Source organism: Mauremys reevesii, linkage group 2 (genome assembly GCF_016161935.1).
Source record: "Mauremys reevesii isolate NIE-2019 linkage group 2, ASM1616193v1, whole genome shotgun sequence".
Lineage (NCBI taxonomy): Eukaryota > Metazoa > Chordata > Testudines > Geoemydidae > Mauremys > Mauremys reevesii.
Window position 1 is genome coordinate 229,797,857 of NC_052624.1, and position 26,675 is coordinate 229,824,531.

Consider the following 26,675-nt stretch of genomic DNA (forward strand, 5'->3'; position numbering starts at 1 on the left):
CCCCCTTGTCTCTTAGACTCCAATTAGCTGGGAGTATTTTTTGATTAATTTGGCCCTGCCCATCTCTGGCCTGTACTGTATCATTTAAAAGGCTGCACCTAGTGGTTAACAGTTTCCATTCTTGGCACTGGTCTCCAAGTTCCCTTCATAATGCATAATCAGGTTCTTGAGCATAAAATTGCTTTCCTATTCCATAGTTGCTAACAAAATAAATTCAGCCTGATGCTCTATCAGGCATCTTAGTAGAACGTTGGCTCACCCAGAGGCCTACAATTAACTATCTTTAAAGATGTCATAAAATCAAATCTCTTTTTTGTTGTATTGGAGCTTCTCCTAATAAGCAAGAGCATTGGAAATAAACATATGCACGTATGAACTTATTGAGCCAAATGTCCTGTGTGCTGCTTCAGCACGTACGTTTGTACATTTCAAAGTGCGGGGGGGCATATATGTGTACTAGTCTGTTGTGAGGGTCTCAAATTCATTTGTGATTCAAAATCATTAATGGAATGATTTCAGTAAATCAGTCTCAGTCTCTTAGACCTCAGTGTGTAGATTGCATGCAAGCAGTTCTTTGAGTATTTGATATTCAGAATTCACATTGTGCTGATTAGTTTTGTTTTGACAGGTAAGCCGAACAAGGTATTTCTGTTCCCTGACGGGATGAGCCCAACTTTTTAGAATCTGGTTTATGGAAAAAATTACATCTGTGAAATTCACAATCCCAATATTTACATATAATTTGCTTTTGCTGCAAATAATACTGATGGTAACTCATTCTACAATATTCATAGAGGTCCTGATTCAAGAAAGTATCCCCCTTTGTGAGAGTTCCAATTCAGTTCCAATTTAAGAAAAAATCCTACTCTCCCTCCTACTCCTCCCCCAAATTCAAGTCCTGTTGACTTGGGGACTGTTCACTTGCATAGTTAAGCATGAGCATAAATGTTTGTAGGATCAGGTCCTACATAGGATTTAAGTGTCCAACTTTAGACACCAAGTCTGAAAACATGATCTAAAAGCAGCTGAGCATTCCTTTAAATATTAATACAGGAGTGATGTATACTATTTTTTCACCTGCTGTGATGTGGCATGCAGTTTTGGAATGTCATTCCTTCTGGCATTGGACTATGGGCACAGTGGAGATGATATTGTAAGTTTCCTAGTGGTGGGTCAGTTACAGGTCACTCTTAAGAATCCCCTCCAAGCATTTGCAGGTGTGTGCTGTGAGCATGGCTTTAATGTTGGGAATGGGGATTGTAGGATAATAGCATCTCTGGGGGGTTGGAAGAATTACTGTTAAGTGGATAAAAGTCCTTTGCTTTCTGGGATGCTGATTTACCTTTGAACCCCTATTGGTGATGTAGCTGAGGAGGCTGAGAGAATGCCTGGGGCCTCCATCTTATAAAAAGGGCAATTAAAAATGACATTGATACACCTGGTGATATGATCAGCCATCCTTTGAGTCAGTGCACCTTCCTCATTGACTGGGCTTTATCAAAAAGGATATGAAGCATCTGTTTTCTGTAACAGATTGTTTTGTTTGCTTTGACTGTCTGTTTACTATTATTAGGATGCTGATTTCTCTATATTGCAGGACTTATCAGATAGGAACTTCATGCACCTCTTGTTCTTTTCATAATGTTCTTATGTACGTTGAGGTGTGCATGTTAGAATTGGAAGGCTACTTGATAAGGAAGATCCTGCTTAAAAGAAAATTCTTTAAGAGCCTGATTCTGCACTCTCTTATTCAGACTAATAGTCCCATTAAATTCAGTTTGAATTGATTGGGATTACCGATTAATCTGAATTTTAATGGAACTACTCGCATGACCACAGGTTTTCAGGATTGGGCCTTATAAATTAGAAGCCACAAAGAAAGTCAGAGAATGCCCTAGATCAGGGGTTCCCAAACTTGGTTCACGGTTTGTTCAGGGTAAGCCTCTGGCAGGCCGCAAGTGGTGGCCCAGCCTGCGCCACTTTCTGCAGCTCTCATTGGCCACTGGGAGCTGCGAGCAGCCTTACCTGCGGACGCTCAGGTAAACAAAGTGTCTTGCGGCCTGCCAGGGGCTTACCCTGAACAAGCTGCGAACCAAGTTTGGGAACCCCTGCCCTAGATACTCTATAATATATCAAATGTGTGTATATTCATAGTTATAGATATGCACAAATGCTATGTCTATATGTATATTAAAAAATAATGTGATGCATTAATTCTAACGTATAAGGGTAGGATTTTCAAAAGCAGCTAATGGAGTTAGATGCCCAGGTCCTACTGAAGTCCCTTCTGAAAATCCCATCCTTATACATTACATCTAGGTGTACATATGAGGTGCTTTTTCAAAAGTACAAGAAGTGCTACTATATGTTTAAATAAATAAAATACAGTCTCTTATAGGCATGTTGTGTGTCTAAACATACATTACAATTAAGATGTCAGCATATTCTGTCTAGTGTGTATATAATACCATAAATATATGTGTGCATTTTGTACTAAACAAGATGTTTTGTGTATATTCAAATTAAGCTACTAGTAAATAACCATGTCCATTTGTATACAAAAAGCAAAGTGTTTGGCAGTTATTATTTTTTTAAAAGTCCTCAGATCAGAGATGCAGTTCTTTGAAGGAATATATTGAGACCAATCTAAATATCAAGCCTTGTGAATTTAAGGTGTCCTTTATTTTATTTTCTAAGGGAAAGAACATATTTAAAATATATTTCTGCACATTTTCCAAGTTATGCAGGTTATACTTAAATGTACCCCAATTCTCCTTAAAATATAAAAACTGTGTCCCTGTTGTTCAATGCTGTGATATGATCTAACTCAAGACAACTTACTGGATCACTGAATCCTCAGTATGTTATTGTACAGTATGTTTTAATAATGTCCCACTCTGTTGAACAGAGCAGGGTTACAGAAAAGATATGTGGTTTTTAAAAAGGAATTTTAAAATTACCTAAATTCCTTCATACACAAAGATCACTGTTTATAGTTGAAAAATATTTGGAGTGTTTTGCCAGTTACGCTAGCTTGTAGCTGGAAAGTCAAGATATAATTAACTTTTTTAAAAAGAACAAAATCCGATATTAGAAGTCTGTTTAAAACCTAGTACATAGCTAATTACTTTTCTTTGTCTTAATGATTTAGCAAATGCTAATAAACTACATATATCATGGCGCTCATAAATTCAATAAGCATATAAATTTAACTATTTTTTTTTCCTCTTTGAAGGCTCACAGGGAATTCAATCATAAGCCTATTGCATTATAACTTCCAATATAACATCAGGTTTTAATAAGCCTCCTGTTTTCTGCACACATGTGCTTAAGACTGCCTGGAAACCAAATCAGTAGAGAGAAGGGATTACTTTAGATTACTTTGAAATATGCATTGTTTGAAATGGCCTCTGGTGACCAGCTTTCATGAATGGCTGATTTTTCTTGTGGGGCACGTCATCTGCTTAATTATATCAGCCTCTTTTGTATGACAAATGCACCTCTTGTTTGTGTTGAAATATGAAGTTTAAAAATAAAGTAAATTAGATGGTGAGAAAATAAATATAGGAAATTGAGTTAATAGAAGTTTGTAACTTAACAAAAAGGCACTTTGCTTGTGATAGATATGCTAGAACTTTCCCTTAAACTATTGTTTCATGTAGTGTATAATTAATATAAAATATAAAACTTGATTTATTTTGAATTTTTTAAGGATTGATTCAACTTCAGTTCTATGGCATTGAAGTAAAAATTGTTTTTATTTGTTTTTGGTTTTTTTTGCCAAGCAAATTGATTTCTCATACAACTATGCATTTTAAGAATTTTTATTGAAATTTGGCAAGCCCCATGATTAGTATGGTAGAGCTCCTGGAAATTTTCTCCTAATAAAGATACTTTTTATCTTGTACACAATTATAGAAGTGGATTACAAAACGTGTGTGCTTTCAAATGAGTCGAGGCTTTTCCTTTTTCAAATCGGTTTGTGGCAATCTCCTATCTGTAGTTGTTTGTGAAATTACTATGTTAAAATGTAGATTATGAATCTCTGAGCCTGCAATTACTTTAAATTATAATTAGCAAATCTATTAACCTAGCCTGATAAAACATCATAATAATGGATAGATTGTATTTTGAAGGTGAGCAGATAACTTTGATTGACTGACAAAATATATCATATATCAAATAGATAGAGGCTAGACCTAGATAGCAACTACATACTTTGTGTTTGCTATAAATCCTGTGCTTTACAAGTGAGATTAGTGGATTAACCTTTAAGAGAAGGCAGTGGATCCTGCTGTTTCCTGATTTTGTTGTACTGTAAAAGTATTTTCCATGGCTTCAGGCTTGATATCCCACAGGAAATTGAAATGCTGCTTTACTCTGTTATGCCTGATAGCCTCTAAGGGATTGCTGTGTTTTTTTGTTTGTTTGTTTTGTTTTAAGGAGCAGATTTAAGTGTAGGTATTAACATTACTTAACTCATAATAGTAATCTCTGTCAGCATTTTTTAACTGAAGTACTTGAATATAACACTGGAATGCAGACTTCTTATTTTTATTACTGCTGTACAATCTTACAGCCCATCAATGCAACATGTTTTGAAAAGAGTAGTGTCTTCTAAACTACCATGTTGGTTTGATGCAAATTTAACAAATAGCCTCACATGACCTTTTGTTATATAATTGTATACTTGTATGATTAACAATTTCATGATCCAGGCAAAGTCCTTAACAATGTACCTGTTATAAATCAAATTGTGTTAAATGCTAAGACTAAGGAGTCTCATCTCACGTTGATGTTCATGTTAAAGATTAATAGAAGCTGTGCGTATGCGTTGAGGGATGAATTAGACCTCTTCTACCCCATGCTGGAGCTTCTTTGCATTGACTTAAATTAGTACTGTGCATAATTAAGTATTACAGAATTAGTCAGTACAGATATTTCACTGTTGGGTTTTTCCATTGTCTTTAAAGCAAATGACAGAAAGTGATAGGTGGGAAGCATGGAGTCTGGCCTCCACTGGGAGACTGGTTGGCCAAGCCACACAAGTTGGTGCTAGTGGGGATGTTCTCTTTTCCATCCATCCAGGTCTGTCAGATTTTGGTGTGAGACTTGTCATTCAGGGCCTGGAAGATTGAAAGGCCCACCAGCCAATTTGAGTTGCCCCTACAGGCAGTTATAAAATACTGTTAGCATCCCCATACCTGTTTCCTCATAAACAGCCAGATTTCTCTTCTTGCCGTCTTTCTTCTTCTTTTCTGTCAGGAAGGCTCTGGTATTATTGAAACTGGGAAAGCTGGGGTTTTGAGGTCAAATTCCTTTCAAGGTTGTTAAATTTAGCTACTGTTGAGTTAGCTGATCCTCACTAACATCCAGAGAGTTATACTAATCACCATACTTGTGGTCAAGTAGGACTGTTTTCTCATGGTGAGTGGTGTTGGTTTGTTTTCATCTGGAGCATCCTATGAGGCTAATTCTTCTGGGATTGTGTTTTGGTTTTCTCCTTCTCCCCATTCATTAAGGGTGGCCTATCTTGTAGTGGAGATAAAGCAGCCTGTAATATAGGCTATGGTGAGGCCATCACGGTTATGCCATGGGTGGTTATTAAATTTTCTTTAAGATTGGAATCCTTAGTACCCTTACTACTACTAATAAAAAATACTTTGCTTTTTCATAGTACCATCCATCATGGGGTATCAAAACACCTTAGAAATGTAAATTAAGGTTATCAACATGCATTTATGGTACCAATATTTAATTAGCCCACTTTTGCAGACAGGGAAGTTAAAATATAGAGAGACTGATTTGTCCACTGGGATTTTGTGGCAAAGATAGGAATAGAACTCTTAATCACAAAACCATCCAGTACATAAGGAGGGCGGAAGCCTCTTGCATTAGGATGCCTATTGTAACTAATTTACACGCTGCAGCCAACAGACAGTTATTAGAAAGAGCACATGTACCTGGAGAGCCAGGACTTCAATCCTTGTTCTAATGCTCCAAAACCACAAGATACGGGAGATTCCCCCCCTTAGTTGGTAGAAGTAGCTCTGTTATCATGTCTGTGGAAAAGCCACTTTAGGGTGACATGATCATACACACCGGCACTCACACAGCTTCTTAGCTCACTATCTCCAAACCTGACTTTAGATTTAGGGACATATGAGTGATCCATACAAGTAAGCCAGGTTCCCTCTGCTGGAAAAAGGCAGGTTGGGGACTCAAGATGTTTGGAGGTCTCGTCTCCAGGACTCTGGTTGTGGAGTTGCCATTAGGCCTCTAAAGTATACAATGAAGAAAGAAACTTAGGAATATTTCGTGGGTAATTAATATTATACAAAGTGTATGAAAAGTGGCATTTAAACCTAGAGAATTCTAGCAAGAGTTTTATTCATACTGTTCACAAGGGGAGTACTATAAAGAAATATGTTAGAAATCAAAAAGCCAAAACATTTCCAGATAGTACTGGTATTGATAAAGGCCAAGACTTTTGAAACTGACTAGTGATATATGGTTCCTCAGTTTTGGGTGCCCAATTTGAGACATTGTAAAGGAGTCCAATTTTCAGAGGGAAAGTGCTCAGCTCTTTCTGAAAATCAGCCCTTCTCTATGGTATATTGAGTCAGGCACTAAAAAGTGGGGACACCAAAATCACTAGTCACTCCTGACAATTTTGGCTGAAATGTGAGAATTACATGTAAAGTCATTATCCTTTCCTCTCTTCATCCCTTCCAGTGAAATTGTCCTACTGACAGCCCTGGAGAGGGAAGCCTTCTTTACCCATAGCACAAACCGCGGCAATGCAAGTCTCCTCCCGCTGCTACACTGATGTAGTTTAAGCCTCCCCTGGAGGAATTATCTCAAGGATTGCATGAGGAGCAGTTCATTCTCTCAGTCGCAGCCTGTCTTCTGAGAATACCAATATGGATGCCAGCAGAAGTGCTAAGTTTTCATTTTTGTCGCACCAGTGTTAGAAGGGTGAACTCAAGCTAAGAGCTAATGTTCAAATGAAAAAAAAAATAGTGTGACTGTGAACTAAAAATTACATCCAAATGAGGAAAGATGGTCAGTTGTCATTATATATGTTCTGCTGATAAAAATATTTAAACTTTCCATATAGCATGTATCTAAGTTACAATCAATGTTCTCATTTACCTGTCTGGAGAAAGGAAACTTGTAGTCGGGTTTTGACTTTTGGATATTACACAATGCTTTAAGTTTACTTGCCATGTGTAAAGAAAAAAGGTCTCTCTTAAAAATTTCTCCTATTTTTGACTTTTTCAAGACAAACTTCTATGTCTCTAAGGACACTTGTAGGCTCTGAAAGAGTATCCAACACAAACATTGCTTCCTTGTCTCCTCTATCAAGCTCTGCATTTTGTCTGTTTTCTTCTGTACTTCATTGCCTTCTGGAGCTGGAAACCAGCCTGTGAGAGGATGGAAGGTTTTAAAAGGTCACTTTTGAATAAAGAATTGTCTGTGCAAAAAAAAAAAAGGGGGGGGGGGAATACCTGTTATTCAGAGCTCTGAGTGATCAATGATTGCATTTCTGTGCTTTTGCACAAGAGTCACTTCAATAAAATTAAGCTAATTTTTTTTTAAATTTTAGATCAATTCAATCATTTGTCCTCCCTTATCAAGAGAAAAAGAAATTAAATAGTTGGAAAGTAACTTCATACTTTTATTTCCAGAAAAGAATTGTCTAACAAGGATGTTTGGTTAATAAAATATAAAATTAAGGCTAAAGGATGTTTTTTTACCACACTGACTGACTAGTGGAGCCCAAACAAGCTGAAGAATAGCTGGTAATGATGGTTTGGACTGTTCTAAATTTTATTAGCACTGAGGTGTAATTGTTAGGAACTCTCAGTTCATACTGCGGGGGATTATTCAAACATGTTGGTGCCAATGTTTGCTCAGTGCAGTCAGGATGACTGCACTTTCTGGGTCAACATTGTCTGAAAAAGTTTGCTGTACAGTACAACTGATATAAGAAACTAAACATTGACTCTCACTTAACACATCTTTTCGGGCTTTGTGAGGTGAGTCAAAGTTTTACTTAAAGATCAGACAATTAGGGAAACTATATTTTTGCTTTTGCATCAAAAGCCTGTGGTGTCTGTCAGAAAAATGCTTATTTCTCCAGTGATCCTGTTCTTTGTCAGCTTTTCTGTGAGCTGGAACAAATATGTGGAAACTGAAGTATTTTTAAAAGTCACTCCAGCCTAATTACAGACTTTCAGTCTACTTATCTGAGTGTCGTGTAATCACTGAAATGGTATTTAACAATAAATTCCGATCCCTGCGTTTTGGGTTTGCATTGCCCTAACGTCAATCATAGACCAGAATGTTTGTTGGTGAACAGACAATGGAAGACAGGATTACTCTGCAACAAACACTTGGATTTTTGTTAGAAAGACATTCACACTCCTCTGGTGTCATTACAGCCTGCAGAGTGAGCAGTATGAAACTGTTTATAGGGTATCTTGTGAAGTTTAAAATAATAGGTGTGTGTGAAAACAAGCACAGTATCCTTTTTCTAGCAGTCTGTGTCAAGTTCTCCCTCACAAGATGTATATCACCTTTTTTTGTATTTTTACATGAGTGATGAGCCCCTTTTTCTCTTGTTATGGATTGCTCCCGTTAAATTAGGTGTTTGTCTGCTTCTAGCTAATGCTTCATGTTTAAATATGAAGTCTCAGGTGTGAGAGTGCTGACCTTCTGAGGAATAGTGCTCCATTCTAATTAAAGCTGGTGCAGGCCAATTCCCATGCAGACTTTCCCATATGACTTGTTTTAAAAAAAAAATTATGAGGCTTCTGCAGTTTATCTGTAGTCCCAAAATAAAAATTTAAAAGAAAATGCTTTCAACAAGTTAATGCCCTAAAGTGAGATGGCATTACTCCAACCTTTTTTCCCATATTGTGTAATGTGATGTTTTCACAGGGCTTCAGTCAGTCATGCAAAAAATGTTGAAGTGTAAGTGGCTAACCTTTAGTCCCAAGACCAATCAATCATTTTCAATTGCAGGTTTAGATCTGCTGCAGCAAAGAAAAACTTCTGTGCTTGCATCAAGTCTTACAATAGCAAGGCTGTTTGACTGACAAGCACCGAGAGGGGGGTTCTGAGAGGCATACTGAGCTGAAGGGGAGTATTGAGGAGAAGGGTTTGTAGGAGGTACTGTGTATTATAGATGATGCACTCAGTTCCATCGTTGATTGATGAGAGACAGTTATGTGCTTTCACAATGCTGGGTAAGACTGTCCGGACGTCACTTAATATGAGATCTCTGTCAGTAGAAAGATGACTTTCAGTGTAGTGATACAATGCAGATTACAAATGACAGCCATGCTGTTCTGTCTGCTTCTGAGTGTTTAATAGCTCATGCAGGTGAGTTAACCTAAAATAATTCTATTGTTTTCCAGGTGCCATCGAGATGAAATTAACCCTTCTTATTCTGAGAGTGTCACAGGGTGATTATAAATGTTGTTCTAAGACATATGGCAATGACAAGATTATATATTTCACTTGCCTCTAAACACAAAGGTGCAGTCTCACCAACAAGGAAGATATGCTATTATGTAAACAATGGTGAATGTAGATTTCTTCTATTTTTCTTGTTTAGTGGACAAAAGAAAAGCTTATGTGCCATTCCAGAGAGTTAGTTCAGAGCACAATAAGTTGTGAGGTCTTTGACTAACATGTCTTCTGCTTTTACCTTCTTTTAGGGCTCCTCCTACAGATGTTCTGAACAGCTGTGCATCATAGCAATTCTTTACTATACCCAGGTACTGCATTTAAGGAACACTGTGCTGTTTAAAAAAAAAAAAAGGTGGGGGGTGAAGTGTGAGGTGTACATTGGAAGTTGTATGAATACAAAATGCAGTCCATAGACTAACTTGGAGCAAAAGTAAAATGAAAAGTGAAGTTGCAAAATGTCCAAGTGTATTCTCAGAAGATGACTTAGTATAAAGCTACCATTAATCTACGTGAGTTGCTGTCACAGTACTCTGTATTTGCTAGTTTTGACTTCTGAATATCGCCTTTCTCCAAACATTTTTGCAAGTTTATTCACTGTTTCAGCAGCATTTTAGTTTTAATCTTTTTCTCTCCACAGATCTTGAAAACTAAGGAACAGACACTTTGGGGAAATTATTTTGCTTGTGATATTGAAACTACAATGAAGTATTATTGCTTTGCACTCCTTCTGACTGCGCTCAGTACTGACTTGCTAAGAAGTCTCTGTACTACTGTCAAATCCCCAAGGTTCAGAGGACGTGTGCAGCAGGAGCGAAAAAATATCAGACCCAACATTATTCTCGTACTAACAGATGACCAAGATGTGGAGCTTGGTGAGACATAATTATGTTATTTGCTACTCAGTTTCCTTTACACATGTATATAGCAGAAGTTACTGAAATACACGATAATTGATATTCAAAAATGTGCCTGTTCTGCAGTGTTGTCAGACATGGTTCACAGATTTGGAAATTATATTGTTAAAAATTGTATTATACATTTTATTGCTCACCTGATTTAACTCACCTAATTCCAGTTTAGAGGATAAGTACCTTACAATCAACCATGTTAACCTAGGAGGTTGCGAGGAATACAGTATGTAAAAACATATAGGGCCAAAAACAGTTTAAAAAAATAAGAAATTCAATTCATAATATTTAAGTTAGTTCTGGCAATCTGCTTTTATATAACTCTTTAAAAAGTTGAAGCTATTGTTACCTATTGCATGGTACCAGATGGATAAAAAGCTATATTTTATTTTTTGTCATATATAGTATATGATCTGATATATTACACACACATGCAAACTTGACCTAATTTCAGATCACAAGCTTATATTATTTATATGTAATTTTTAAATATGTTTAAAGTCAAGCTATTTTCATACCATGTGAAGTATAGGAAAGGAGGCCAGTTTATTTGTCCTGTGTATATGCAGTATTTGATCACAACTTGGACAACATGTAGGAAATGATTTTTTCATAAATTTCTGAGGGGGAAAAATGTTTAAAATATTTATATGGACTTCTTGAAGATCATCTCCTTGGCATATTTTCCCTTAAATACTCTAGAAAGATATTAACCATTAAACGTATCTAATTAAGGGCATTTTTGTATTTGTTATGATTTGATAATGACTGTACAACTTTTTGGGCTGTTAGTCCACAAATAATAAATTCGTATTTCTTATTTTAGGGCTAATCCTGTCATTGGACATAGTGAGTTTTCCTACTGAGCCTTTAGAGCTGTCTGTCTAATCTATTTTATTTGTGTCTTCTCTAATCACTGGTTTATTTAACTATGCAGCGTAATAAATGGCCATCCAGTGGTTATAAACAATCCTATATTATTAGTCTAAGAGATTCTAGGGCTATTATGTAGAGCTGTTATGTAGATTTGTTTCTTTTAGTTACAGACATTTTGGAAATTTCTGTACAAGGGTCAAGCCTTGGCCTCCCTTCTATGGCTAATCAGCGGCCCATTTCCACCGGGCACTGGGCCAGGCTGTAGAGGCCATGTAGAAAAGAAAGTGCACACAGAACAGTGCATCCTGGCAGCTGTCTTCACAAGAGCATGGAGAGGGGATTGTAGGTATGCTGGGAGAGTAGCAAGGATGTAGTAAATCTCTCTGTTCACATACTGGAACTGCTGACTCAGAAGCTTGCTTAGGGGTTCACAGAGAGCTGTGGCTGCTATTGCAGGCCCATAATGAAACCACCGCAACCTGCTTGTACATATGCCTTACCGCTGGATTGAAGGAATGTTCTGTTCTCCACAATCCCTGCATAGTTTTCCCTTACACAGGAAATTTCACAAGGATTTGGCCTCAAGACACATCATATTTTTTTGCAGTTTCAACAATAGATCATTCTGCTTATTTGAAAGGTTTAAAGATACATTATTTTCTACATATGAGTCATCATTTTTCTGTTTATGGCCCCACGTGGGCAAAGCTGAGTTTCACACCCTTTAAAATATTTAGAGTGGTTTATGCCATGGCATCAGGAGGTCTAAGACTTATGGAATGAAACAAACTCTTTTAGTATTCTAACACAAATGATTCTCTGCAAATCACATACTTTGTAATAGAAGATGTTTGCCTTCTGAATGTAGAATCATTGAAGCAAAATATGTAAAATTCACTTCCCCTCTGTCCTAGAGTTATGCAAAACAGTGAAGTAAAATCCAGAACATAATTTGCAGAAAGCTGGGAAATACCACAGAGTGCATGATAGTGTATAATAATGTTACCCCTTGTGACCCATGCAGCTAGCCAATATTCAAGGCCTTGTGAATTGCTTATTTCAATTAGGAGAAATTGATGGAGTAAGCTGTTTCTTTGATGCAACTCTGTGTATTTTACAAGGAATGTACATAAAGTCCTGTTACCCGGAACACAATAGGAGTCAAACACCAGGAGACAGTTTATTTGCTCACAATTCCAATCCTCTTTCCAGCCAGCACTCTACCCCAAGTCTCTCACTGTTTTTTTTTCTTTTCAGAGTCAGGCTAACCGAGTGCTTCTCTGGCTATCTCTGGGACTTCTTCTTTGCTGCCTTCTCTGTCTGTCTCCATGGTGTTTCTGCCAATTCAATCTCACAGTTTCCCTCAAGCAGTCCCCGCCATTTGCATTCAGCTTGCAATCAAACCCCTCCACCCAGATAGCTCAGTTTCCTGTGCAGCATTGCAGACTGTGATCTTCCCTTACATGTCCCCTTGCCACAGCGTGGGGTTATGTATTTTCCTTTAACCTTCCCCATTTTTTCCTTTTTTTTTTAATTGGTTGCTGTTTAATAAATTGTATTTGCTTTGAACTGGATGTAATCATCAGTGGGATCCTATCCACAGGGTCTGCTCTGTGGCACGGGGACATCACAACCAGCGTCTCTGGAATGTAAGGGAAGATCACAGTCTGTTCCTCACAAGTCCCAGGCCTCCTTCTCAAGCCCTAGCTGTGCTGCAGGGATGCTGCAGGTCGGACACTTGCTCTGGTGGTGGCCAAATGCCCTCAGGCTCTAGGTGGCAGGACACTTCTTCCCAGTGTCATCCCTGCCTCATAGGGGTTACGATCCCCCTCCAAGTCTGGCCTGCAAAGCCTCTTGGCTGGGGGCATCTCCCTGCGCTGGGCCCTCTGCCCAGGGTCCCCGTCACTCTTCCCAGCTGCTCACTGCACCCAGCTCCAGACTGCTCCAGCTCCACTCTGCCCCAGCACTGCTGCTACTCCTCTGCCTCTAGCTCCCTGGGCTGCTTCTCTGGCCCCTCTGGCTCTGGTTACTACAGTTTTCCTCTCAGCGCAGGTCTGCTCTCCGGGCTGCTTCTGTGACTCTGCTCCCAGCACTGACCTGCTTCCTGGGCTGCTTTTCTGGCCCCTCTGGCTCTGGTTGCTACAGCCCTTCTCCTGGCACAGGTCTGCTCTCCGGGCTGCTTCTATGACTCTGGTCCCAGCACAGCTTGGGCCCCTGCTCTCTCCTTAGCTCGGCCCCACTCTGTCTGACCCAGCAATTCCAGTCCACACAGAGGATGGGACCCCCCAGCCTCCTGACTCCCTCATTAGCCTGCTCGCCCTGTCAATCAGGCTGACCTGGAACCTTGGCCTCTCCCCATTGTTCCTGGGGACTGTGAGTGTCAGGGTCCTGATTTCCCATTGACACTGTCCCTTACTTTTGGTACTGGGAGCTAGCCCAAAAAAAAACAAACAACCCACACTGAGTTTTAGTAAGGGGTTAACAGTCCCCTTCCATGTGAAAAGGAGGCAGCCTAACCTGCCTTTGAAGTGTTGATTTCCAGTGCGGTAAATATATTAGCATCAGTTTCGTAAAGTGCATACCTGGTGGAATAAATAAAATAACTAAGAGCCAGATCCAACTCTCACTCAAGTGAAAGAGAGCCTTTCAATTGACAGTAATGTATTGTGGCAGCAGTAGTAGCAGCAGCAGAACTGAGCAGTTACTTTCAAAAAATTCTGTATCTTTAAATCCCTGCTATTTATCTATATTTAGTTGAATATTTTCCTATGCACATTTCTATACAAGTTTGCAGGGTGAAAAGAGCATCTGTGAAAGGGTAATGAACGCTACTCACCATGGGCCCAATCCTGCAAAGTGTGCATCTTCAAAGGTCTCATATACAAGTATTGTGGCAGACCAGACTACCCAAAGGAGAGCTGTAACGGCTCCCACATAGGGTTGCCAACTGTCTAATCGCACAAACCCAAACACTCTTGCCTCACCTCCTGCCCTGCCCCTTCCCCAAGGCCATGCCCCAGCCCTGCCCCATCACTCCATCCCCCTCCCTCCGTCGCTCGCTCTCCTCCACCCTCATTCACTTTCTGGGGCAGAGGGTTGTGGTGTGGGAAGGGGTGCAGACTCTGGGCTGGAGGGTGGGCCCGAGGGGTTCGAAGGGCAGGGAAGGAGAGGGGGCTCCGGGCTGAGCCTGGGGCAGGAGGTTCAGGTTTCAGGAGGGGGTATAGGGTGTGGATTCTGGGAGGGAGTTTAGGTGGGGGGGCTCAGGGCAGGGGGATGGGGTACAGGAAGGGATGCGGCTCCAGCTGGGCAGCACTTACCTCGGGCGGCTCCTGGAAAGTGACCGGCTCCTAGGCTCAGGGCGGCCTGGCCAGGCGGCTCTGCGTGCTGCGTCTGCCTGCAGGCACCACCCCTCCAGCTCCCATGGCCATGGTTCCTGCGCCTTTTGAGCCAAACAAAGGGGAGCTGTGTGGGGCCAGGGTAGGTAGGGAGCCTGCCTTAGCCCCGCTGCACGGGCCACTGGACTTTTAGGGGCTTAAATCTCCTGGATTGGTTTCAGTAGCCGGGAGATTAAGTCCCATTCTGGGAGACTCCTGGCCAGTCTGGAAGGGTTGTCAACCCTACTCCCACAGAGTCAAAAACACCAATACCTCATTTTCCGTCTCCCACTTGAACAAAACAAAAAAAAAAATTGATGCAAAAGACTAAGTCAAATTTCAGTTGCTAAAACTAATACGTCAGCCCCACAAAAACCAACAAATCAGTGTTTGGGATAACTAGTTAACCTGAAATCTACTAAATTGTTTAAAAAGAATTAGGGCTGTCAAGGAATTAAAAAAATTAATCATGATTAATTGCGCGATTAAAAGGATTAATTGCGCTGTTAATAATAGAATATCATTATTTAAATGTGTTAGATGTTTTCTACATTTTCAAATATATTGATTTCAATTACAACACAGAACACAGTGTACAGTGCTCACTTTTTATTTATTTTTATTACAGATATTTGCACTGTAAAAAACAAAAGAAATTGTATTTTTCAATTCACCTATTACAAGTACTGTAGTGCAATCTCTTTATCATTAAAGTTGAACTTACAAATGTAGAATTATGTACAAAAAAATAACTGCATCCAAAAATAAAACAATGTAAAACTTGAGAGCCTACAAGTCCACTCAGTCCTACTTCAGTAATCGCTCAGACAAACAAGTTTGGTTACAATTTGCAGGAGATAATGCTGCCCACTTCTTGTTTAAAATGTCACCTGAAAGTGAGAACAGGCATTCATATGACACTGTTGTAGCCAGTCTCACAAGATATTTACGTGCCTGATGTGCTAAAGATACGTATGTCCCTTAATGCTTCAACCACCATTGCAGAGCACATGCGTCCATGCTGATGATGGATTCTGCGTGATAATGATCCAAAGCAGAGTGTACCGATTAATGTTCATTTTCATCATCTGAGTCAGATGCCATCAGCAGAAGGTTGATTTTTTTTTTGATGCTTCACGTTCTGTAGTTTCCGCATTTGAGTGTTGCTCTTTTAAGACTTCTGAAGATTTTGGACAGCACCTCAGATTCTTAAACCTTGGGTTGAGTGCTGTAGCTATCTTTAGAAATTTCACAGTGGTATCTTCTTTGCGTTTTGTCAAATCTGCTGTGAAAGTGTTCTTAAAACGAACATGTGCTGGGTCATCATCCGAGAGTGCTATAATATGAAATATATGGCAGAATGTGGGTAAAACAGAACAGGAGATGTACAGTTATCCCCCAAGGAGTTCAGTCACAAATGTAATCAACACATTATTTAGTGAGCATTATCAGCATGGAAGCATGTCCTCTGGAATTGTGGCCAATGCATGAAGAGGCATCTGAATGTTTAGCATATCTGGCATGTAAATACATTGCAACACCGGCTACATAAGTGCCATGCGAACGCCTGTTCTCACTTTCAGGTGACATTGTAAATAAGAAGCAGGCAACAGTATCTCCTGTAAATGTAAACAAACTTGTTTGTCTTAGCAATTGGCTGAACAAGAAATAGGACTGATTGGCCTTGTAGGTTCTAAAGTTTTACATTGTTTTGTTTTTGTGTAGTTATGTAACAAAAAAAATCTACATTTGTAAATTACATTTTCACGATAAAGAGATTGCACTACAGTACATGAGGTGAATTGAAACATACTATTTTTTATCATTTTTACAGTGCAAATATTTGTAATAAAAATAATATAAAGTGAGCACTGTACACTTTGTATTCTGTGTTGTAATAGAAATCAATATATTTGAAAATGTAGAAAAACATCCAAAAATATTTAATAAATTTCAATTGGTATTCTATTGTTTAACACAGTGTGATTAATCTCGATTAGTTTTTTTAATTGTGATTACTTTTTTTAGTTATTCATGTGAATTAACTGCGATTAATCAACAACCCTAAAAATAATTAAAGATAATTTCACATACTACACCTGGCCCTGAGCCTTCCTGGCAATTTTGTGACTTTACAATCCCATTTTTCATGGTTTTAAAATATTTTTCTTCCTCCTGTTGCTCAGTGATAGACCCATACAGCAGAACAGGGGAACAGTAAAACTGACTGTAAGCAAAGTGCAGTCAGCTATGCAAAGTAAACTAAAATATAACAGGAGACGCTAAAATCCACTTCTCAAAATCCCCAAAGCTGTAAAAGTACAAAACCCCTCAGTGACTGTTGCCTATTGCCACCCCTGCTCCCCTCTTCCCCCCCAAGTTCCTGGCTTGTTGGACAACTGACCATTGCAAAACTTTGGTAGTTATCAGCAAGTACTCACAGACCCTAGCACAAGCGACCAGGCTCACCATTTCACAGCAAGAGGCTGCTGCACACCTGAAGATCCTACCTACCGCCCACATCTTTTTCTGTAACATGAGTTTGTTGAGCTTCAAAGGGTTAACATTTTTTTTTAAGATAACCATCTCCAAGTCCTTAGGCTAGATCCATGCATTATGATGTGATCATAATGAACAGGAGTTTGGTTGGGACTGCTATCAAAAATTATTTTGCTGATTCAACCACAAATGCTAAGCTGACTCAGAACACAGGACTGAGGTATTGCAGAGGCCTGTGTGCTGCTCCTCTGCACAGGGACAGATTTCACCCAGTGAGGTTAATGTCAATGCATGTGGTCTCTTTTTAGTGTGATTTTTAAAAAATAACTCTGTGCTTTGCCTGCTACTTGATAAATGTATAATTAAATCACTGTTGGCTGGGTGACTGCAAAAGCTATTGAAGCCTAATGCTCCACTAATTATTGTAAGGGTTTATTTGTTTTGCATGTATTGCAATAAAACAATATTTTTTTAATCCTTTTGCGAAGTCAAATAGCCATTTATAAATAGTGCATGTCTGAGAAGTCCCAGGCTTCAGTGGGAATCAACTTGCAAGATGTTAGGAATATTCACATGAGTAAAGGGCTGCTGGATCAAGTTCTAAATCAAATTAAAAATTAGTTAGAAGTGGGGCAAATATTAAAATTTCTTATCCCTTAAAGGAGAGAATTTCATTGAGTCTTCAATGTCAAATAGAGCTTATTAATTCTTAGAATGGTACCTATTTTACTTATCTTTTGTTGATGTGTTCTATGGCAGCATCTAGCTTTGCACAATAATGTTCAACCGGCTGCTGGCTTGTGAATCTGCCTATCAGATTAGTCTACCCTTGTATTTTGTGACCGAGCAAGAAAAGAGCTCAAACTTCCTAGAATTTTGCAAAGTATTTTCAATGACATGATGTAAAATGTTTACTTTTCCTTTAAAATTAGAGCTAGCCAATGAAATGTTCCAAGCCAACAACAGAAGGCAAATGTAATTGTACATTTATATACTTATAAATCAGGTGACATGACATAAATGTATTTTTAGATTTTTCTTAGCAATGGTATAGTAAAATCAGTTATTCTTTATTTCAGGGTCCTTGCAGGTGATGAATAAGACTAGAAGGATTATGGAGAATGGAGGTGCTACCTTTATCAATGCCTTCGTAACCACCCCAATGTGCTGCCCATCTCGGTCCTCCATGCTGACAGGGAAATACGTTCACAATCACAACATATACACCAACAACGAAAACTGCTCTTCTCCTTCCTGGCAGGCAACACATGAACCACGTACCTTTGCAGTGTATCTCAACAACACTGGCTATCGGACAGGTAAGAGACAATTCCAGCTCTTTGCTAAAGAAAAAGATGGTGGACATTACGGGGCGTATACAGTAACTGGCTTTAAATCTCTACTTAAAATGAGGCAAATGTGGTCTCAAACTAGGTTTAAGGAGCAAAGCAGTGGCTCAGTGTTGGAGCAGGGAAAAGGTGTGTGTCATGAGTGAGGGTGGCACTGCCTATTTGTAATGGCTTAGCCAGATTTGCCGCCTAAGACTGAATAAGGAATCCCACTTGTACTGGGGAGCATATTTTCATATCTGGATGTCTCAGGTGAGGACTAGGCTGTTGAGCAGTTACACCTAGGTGAGAGATGTGCAACGTCATGGCACTGTGATGCTGAGCCAGCAGCCCTTGCCATGATTATGGTCAGTATTAAGGCCCAGTTGTGGAGAAGCAGTTATGAGAGAAGATATTTGGGCCACTGTGGAAACTGGTACCAAAGACCTCCCAGGAGTGAAGATGCGTATAGTGGGAGTGAAACAAGATGGAGATGAGTATTTAAACTTTAGTATGGGGTAATCTTCACTTTCATTTTCTGAAACTGAACAGAAACATGTATTTAAGGCAGTGGTTCTCAAACTTTTGTACTGGTGACCCCTTTCACATAGCAAGCATCTGAGTGTGACCCCCCTTCTAAATTAAAAACACTTTTTTATATATTTAACGCCATTATAAATTCTGGAGGCAAAGCGGGTTTTAGGGTGGAGGCTGACAGCTCGCGACACCCTGTATAATAACCTCATGACCCTCTGAGGGGTCCCGATCCCCCAGTTTGAGAACCCCTAATTTAAGGATTGTTCTAGTGAGCGGCAATAAGATTTGATAGTTTTCTTGTAAATTCTTGGTAGTTTTCCATAGTCAAGCGCTCCCTTTTCTATCGGCAAAGAACGCTTCTTATCTCTCTCATCTATGCTTCAACTTGATGTAAAAGCTCCAGTTCATATATGCATCATCAATCTTTAAGAATAAGTCTGTAAATACTTTAGGCTCCGTCCTGACTCTTTTATAAAGAAACAAGAGCTGTACATGGTATCAGGGTGTAGTTTGTCCAGTCGTATTGTTTGACCATAAAGACTTTCCTTTTTAGGACCAAAGAAGCACATATCTTTACAATGTATTTGGCAGCAAAGAAGTCTGTCTCCACTAACAGGTTAGGCACAGGAATTGATTACTTTTAAAGCATACAGTGAGAGAATGAATGTCTCTTTATACCAATTCTCCTAGCACTGTTGGATTTAACATCCTAAAATCTATTTGCTTCCACTTCATCTCCCCTGCAATACAACTCTCTCTGGCAAAGCTGGCAGTCCTGTAGAGCTCTTTGATCCTGTTTAAAATACAAAACTGAACAAGCATTTTTATCCTCCTTTGGCCTATTACTTTACTCTGAGAGTTCAGTTGATTTCAGTGAGATTACTAGAGAAGTAAAGTACTGCTCAACATGAGTAAGGGTGGCAGGATTAGGCCCTTTGTTTTTCTGCTGTATATGGGTTTTAGGCCTGGTCTATGCTGGGGGGAAGGGGGAGGGTATCGATCTAAGTTATGCAACTTCAGCTACGTGAATAACGTAGCTGAAGTTGACGTACTTATATCGATTTACCGTGGTGTCTTCACTACGGTGAGTCGACTGCTGCCACTCCCCCGTCGACTCTGCCTGCGCCTCTCGCTGAGCTGGAGCACAGGAGTCGATGGGAGAGCGCTCGGGGATCGATCGCTGCCCACCGATCTGGACGGTAGTGAAGACATACCCTTAGATGCTAAAGTCTGCTCTGTGGCACTGCTTTCAGATTCTGGATTAAGCACTAGAAACATTTCCTGATTTATGGATTAGTAATTCACCTTCTTGCAATATCAAATATCACATCTGACCTGTTTCACATGCCTTTACCACATCCACCTGAAAAGCTGCTCAGTGTTTTTAAAGTGTTTGCTATCTATCTAGCTAATTTAGGGTTCTGTACTGTCACTCATCACTAAAAGTACCTGGATGCCTTCCATGTAAAATTGATAGCAATAGCAGACTCCCTTGTGCGGTAAAAGCTCAGGTTCCCTGGGCAACCTTAATTTGCCTCCCTTGTATGTATGCATTGTGATACAGTCTTTGATTACATGATCACATGCTATTTGTGTGTGTAATTTCCTAACTTTAAAAAAAAATAAGGAAAAAAACAGAAAATCCATCACTTGGCATCATATTGCCACCCAAATGGTTCATCAGCAGGGTTGGAACATTTAGCTCTATCACGGACCCCTACTACTTAAGATAAAGGAATATTGGATAGCAGTAGCAGGTTGTCAGGCTCTGTGCTGACCAGTACTAGAGGAGGCTTCATGGATATTTGCTGCCAGCAGAGAAATGGTGAGATTCAGCAATCTTGGGTTCTATTCATTACTCATTTTTGTGCCTCAGTTTCCCCATATGCATAAGTGGAATACTGCTTATAATATTCCTCAGCGGTGTTGTGAACCTTAATTGTTGTTTGTGATTTGATAGAGGTACTATAATGTTGTAAAGTAGTGTTGTAACCAGGAAAAAAACCTCTGGGGAGAAAAAAAACCAAATTTTTTTTTCAGTTTTGAAATTGTTGTTAGGTTAATGGGAAGAAAGTGAGGAGGAGTTGACTGGAATAGTACTGGCCTTTCAGTTGTGTTGGGCTCTGTCCCCAAAGGCATTGAATCATTCTGCGTCAGTACTGAAATCTCATATAAACAGTTCTTTGCTACTCCAGTAAATGGTTTCCTCATAGCTCGTTTTGTTAAAGGAAGTGGGCTGTCTACCTAAAACAGTTGTCTGGGTCATGGTGACTAAACCTTACTGTACCATGTCTTTTTAGAGGTGTGGTGGTTTTTTATTGGTTGTTTGGGTTTTGTTTGTTTTGTTAAAATCAGAAATGTCCCTGCAAACATCAATGGGTAACTGCAGCCTGTATGCAATAGATGTCCTTTGGTCTATGGAAAGACTAGGGATGTCTCTGCAGTGCATTTACACTGTCTAGCTATATGACACCCACCAGCACAGATGGTAGTGACATAACTAATTCTGTGGTACAGTGTCTTCAGAATAGCCTGATAGTAAAAAAGAGGTGGGGAAAAGATCTTATATAAAATATATTTGATATTGCAAGAAGGTGAATCTTATTGAATTATGAAAATCTTGCCCTCAGAATCCACAAAATTCCTGGGTCAAATTCTCCCAAGGCTTGCACCTGGGCAATCCCTTAGATACCATTATTTTGAACTGGCCCCAATTCAGTTCAAGACCTTTAGTTAATTGTTAGGGAGAAAAGTAAAAATCAATTACAAGTAGGGTGACCAGACAGCAAATATGAAAAATCAGTAATAGGTAATATAAGAATAAGACCCAAAAATCGAGACTGTCCCTATAAAATTGGGACATCTGGTCACCCTAATTACAAGCTTTAAGGAGTGCATTTATACTAGATGCTTGCACATCGCCAAATGTTTATCTTTTGCAGTGACAAAAACATTCCAAAGTCATAAGGATAGCCAGATAACTGCTCACCTTGCCATGTCATTATTTGCATAAACTTAATTGAACATTGTCACACAGACTGCAGTTATTCCAATGTAGCAAACTATTATACGTCATTAAAAATAACACGGTGTCCTGGGAACAGTTAGCAAAACTGCCAAAATGCAGATAAAACCTGTCTTGTTAAAATGCAAAAATCTGCATTTATCTTTGCTGTTGTCCCCATGAGGGCCATTACATATAATAGTGTAAAGATGTCCCCTGAAAATTGCATTGCTTTTTAATGAGACTCTTTACCCATTGAGCCATAATCTGTTTTATTCATTACAAATAGAAATGGCTTCCTAAGCCCCAGAGCTTTGCTGAGCTGCTTCTAAATATGTGCCTTGCCTGAGGCTATCGTCTAGTCAGTACTCATACCTGGGCAAGTCAGAAACGTTAAAGCTATAGCCAAGTCAAGGATGTGGGTTGATTGTATGAGCTAAGTATGCAAAGAGCAGGGAGAATATTTGGGCAGTACAGTGCCAGCTGCCAGAGAGGCTTTTGGCATACACCATTTCATTTTATGATACTTTGATTTTGAAACTGCACTCAGAACACCCATAGTGTATACTCTTGCCACTGTACGGTCGGTGTGTTCTGTTCGGCGTGGCATGTGTCTTCATTTAGGCGCAGAGAACCAGGCACTGTTCTTCGATTGGCTTGCACTCATCTGTCCTCAGCAGTGCTAAGGAAATCCAGTTGAGAAATGGTTGAATTAAAAGACTGGCTTTTTCCTCAATATATTTACTTATTCTTATCCTTCTCAGCTTTTGACCAATAAACGGACCTCGGATGATGTAAATTGACAAACTCAATCTATTACCAAGGCTGCTGCTGTTCCCAGATCACTAGTATTCAGCTTTTCACCATACCTAGGACATTCAAGTACCGGTAGTAGTTGTGTTACTTCCTTTGACAAGATTGTGTTAGTTTTTTTTGGTAATTACTATTTACTGTTTTATCACTGAAATAACATCATAGCTGTCAAGTCCAAAAATAGCTCCAAGTGACATTTTTGCAAATGTGAATGAGTGGGGTAATCAAGCCCTTGAGTCTGCCTGTCACTCCCCATTTCTAATTACATAGCCAAAAAAAAATCAGTTTAAGAGCACTATTAATCTTGCAAACTCCTGCACTCAAAAGTTAGGAAATGCAGAATTTTGGGTGCCCAATTTGAAATACCTAGGACCTGATTTTTCAGAGAATTTATCATTATGTAGCCCCTCAAAGCACAGCTCCCATTGACTTCATGTGCAGCTGTGAGTGCTCAGCACTTCTGCAAAGCAGACCCCAGGGTCTCAAGTAGCCCAGGGAAGCCAGCCGGAACAGGGAATTTGGGCAGGGAAGTTACTGGAGGTCAGGGTGGGGGAGAGACAGGTTGGATCAGGAGGTGGGTGGGTAAGGGCCTGGGAATGGCTGGGTAAAGAGGTTTGGACAAGCAGGGTTCCTCAAGAAGGGAACCCAGAAAAAGAGGCACCCACAATTAATGACCTGCGAAAAATTCAGTTTGTGATTTGCCTAGTATCACATAGGCAGAGATAGGATCTAGTTGTCCAGGGCAGCATTCAATTGCCTTAACCATGAGATTCTCCCTTCTCTTCCTGCAATCCTCTGCCTCATTCCTACACATCTGTGGCTCTATGGGCTGGGCTTGTCATTGCTGTTGTCACTGCTGCTGGAGGAGGAGGCTGCTGCTGCAGAGGTTGGGGAGCAGCATAGACACACACACTGCTGCGCCTGCTGATGACCATCTGCTGGCAAGCTTGGATGCCTGCCTCCACCCATCCTGGGACTGTTACTGTAGACTCACTTTCACAAGCACATGTGGGTCCATGTCCCCCTTGGGTTCCCCCGTCACCCCCCACACACACACACACTTCTCCTTAGTTTTGCACTGGGCTGGTGGGCCTCCTCCTCCTCCCCTTGCCTGCCCATGGTTTTCCACCCTCACCCAAGTCTCAGGTGGTCCCCCTCTCCTTTTCAGTTTGCTGCCCTCCTGTTTTGGGTTGTCCCCTCCCCCAACTCCCTGCCCCGCATTTCCCTGGCTATTTGCTACCTACCTCCAGTGCCCCCACTGGAAAACACCCAACTATTTTAGCTGAAACTAAAAATAAACAAAAAGCCACCCCACCCCCCCAAAAACAAACAAATAAAAAAACCCACAGTCTGAAGCAGACAGAATGGAAAATTTCAGCCCTTATGGTTAAAGTTTGGCAAAATTGTAAGCAACTGAAACGGAGCCTTATAATGGAAAGTGTCAGCCAGCCTTAATTATAGGTAATGGTACCAGCCCCACATGTCATAACAGTTTAATGACAATACTTTGATCCCAGGATCTGAAGGTTCTCTGATCTATATGGGAAGCAGGTTAGTATTATGCTCCTTTTACAGATGGGAAACTGAGATATGGGAAGTGTCATAACTTTCCCAAGGTCACTCAGTGAAATCAGCGGCAGAGCTGGGAATGGAAACCAGTACTCCTGACTACAGTCCTGTGCTTTAGCTACAAGATTGCCATTTATTTTACCTGTCTCCGTAGTGTTTTAATAATAATTGGAGATTGGTATATCTCCTAGAACTGGAAGGGACCTCAAAAGGTCATCGAGTCCAGCCCCCTGCCTTCACTAGCAGGACCAAGTACTGATTTTTGCCCCAGATCCCTAAGTGGCCCCCTCAAGGATTGAACTCACAACCCTGGGTTTAGCAGGCCAATGCTCAAACCACTGAGCTATTCCTCCCTCTTTTTATTCCACTCTCTCTCCTATCTCTTTTTTTTTTTTTACTGTTGTCTCTCTGCGCACTATTTGGCCCTTCCCTGTGGCTTCTCTTCCAACAGTGTTTCTGCCTCCTCTCCATATTTCTCCCCATCAGTCCTTTCTCTCCCTAAGTTTCTTTGTAACCCCTGTGGTCCTGTGAGAGAGTCACATCTTAGCTGACTCCTGGGGGTGAAATATGCAGATTCTCAGCACGACCACAGTGGTTTTTAAGAGGTTTTTAAGGCCTGGCTTGACGAAGCCCTGGCTGGGATGATTTAGCTGGGGTTGGTCCTGCTTTGAGCAGGGGGTTGGACTAGATGACCTCCTGAGGTTCCTTCCAACACTGATATTCTATGATTCTATTCCACCCCACTTCCTGCCTCACAGAACTGCCCTAAGAGTCACAGGGGGAGCAGTGAGAAGGGAAGAGGAGGGAGATGCGGCTACCTACTAAGTAGTCCCAGGATAGCCTTCAGTAGCTGGGAGGAGGAGGAGTTGACAGAAAATCTTGCTCGACTGTCTACTTATTTATGAGTAAGGCTACATTTTAGTCATGGGTATATTTAGTAAAAGTCACGGACAGGTCATGGGCAATAAACAAAAAGTCATGGCCCGTGACCTGTCAATGACTTTTACTAAAAATAGCTGAGACTAAATCTTACCTGCTGGGAGTGGGGTGCTCTTGAAGACTGCTGCTGGGGGGGGGCGGGGGCCTGGGGCCCTGCTGCAGCTGGGGGGGGAGCCAGGGGCAACCTGCCGCTGAAGGGGGGAGTGCCTGGGTCCCCCTGCCACTGGAGGGGGGCGGCTTGGGGCCCCCTGCCGCTGGTGTGGGGAGCAGCCCGTGGTCTCACCACCACTGCCGTTCCGGCCAGGGGAAACCCAGGCGCCCGCCGCCACCACTGGTCTGGGTGGGGGGCAACCCCGGGCCCCACCACTGCTGGTCCGGGCCCGGGGCACCGCCGCCACCACCTCTAGTCCCAGACCGCTGCTCTAGGACAGCACAGGGGACAAGCTGCCTGGAGCTGCCAGAGCAGCATCCGGTGCAGCTGGCCCCTGGGCTTCCCCAGCTGCTGGGGTGGTCCTGAGATCAGCTGTACCAGCGCTGCAAAATTCATGGAGGTCATGGACACCATGACTTCTGTAACCTCCAGGAATGATTTGCAGCCTTACTTATGAGTGAAACTCCAGCTGGCATGATAGTGGCATCAAGGCAAATGTGTGACTGTCACTCCAGATGAATGACACTTGGCAGGCATGTAAACTGGATGGATCATATTAATCAAAAAGTGTTGCATCCAATATGATGGAATTCTGTATTAAATCTCATCAAAGATAAAGAGGAACTGATTACAGAACTAGCAATTAATGGTAACTTAGGTACAAGTGATCATGACTTGATCACATTGTAATGTGCAAACAGAATAAAATCCAGACCAGTGATATATATATATTGGTGCTTTAAAAAAGCCAATTTCACAAAGCTGAAAACAACTATGAGCCAAATCACTTGGGAGGAAGAATTTCATCAGACAAATGTGAATGATATATGACACTTTACTAAATGGCCAAGATATGATGACCAGACAGCAAGTGTGAAAAATCAGGATGGGGGTGGGGGGTAATAGGAGCCTATATAGGAAAAAGACCCCAAAATCAGGACTGTCCCTATAAAATCGGGACATCTGGTCACCCTAGACCAAGAAGCCACAATTGAGGAAGAAGGCCATATTGATTAAAAATCTGGCCTGGTTCAGAGAGGAAGTGAAGGCAGCTATGAGAAAGAAAGAAAGAAAAATACATTACATTTTTTTATATATATATAACAAATTGAAGAAAGGGGAATTAGATAGTAATGGATTTAAATTAGAAGCTGGAAATATAAAAAATTGACAAGGGAAGCAAAGGGATAGAAGGAG

General features: G+C 40.6%; 1 protein-coding gene across 4 annotated transcripts in view; it reads left to right on the forward strand.

The window, feature by feature from the left end:
* The window catches only part of SULF1 (sulfatase 1), a 287,776-nt gene that overhangs the window by 176,720 nt on the left and 84,381 nt on the right, over positions 1–26,675 (forward strand). For 2 of the 4 annotated variants that reach the window (XM_039522855.1, XM_039522856.1), the window contains 3 exons: positions 9,729–9,788; positions 10,118–10,352; positions 18,217–18,456. In XM_039522855.1, the coding sequence (XP_039378789.1) occupies positions 10,181–10,352; positions 18,217–18,456 (412 nt within the window). In that variant the 5' untranslated portion in view covers positions 9,729–9,788; positions 10,118–10,180. The other 2 variants (XM_039522853.1, XM_039522854.1) reach the window with 2 other exon arrangements.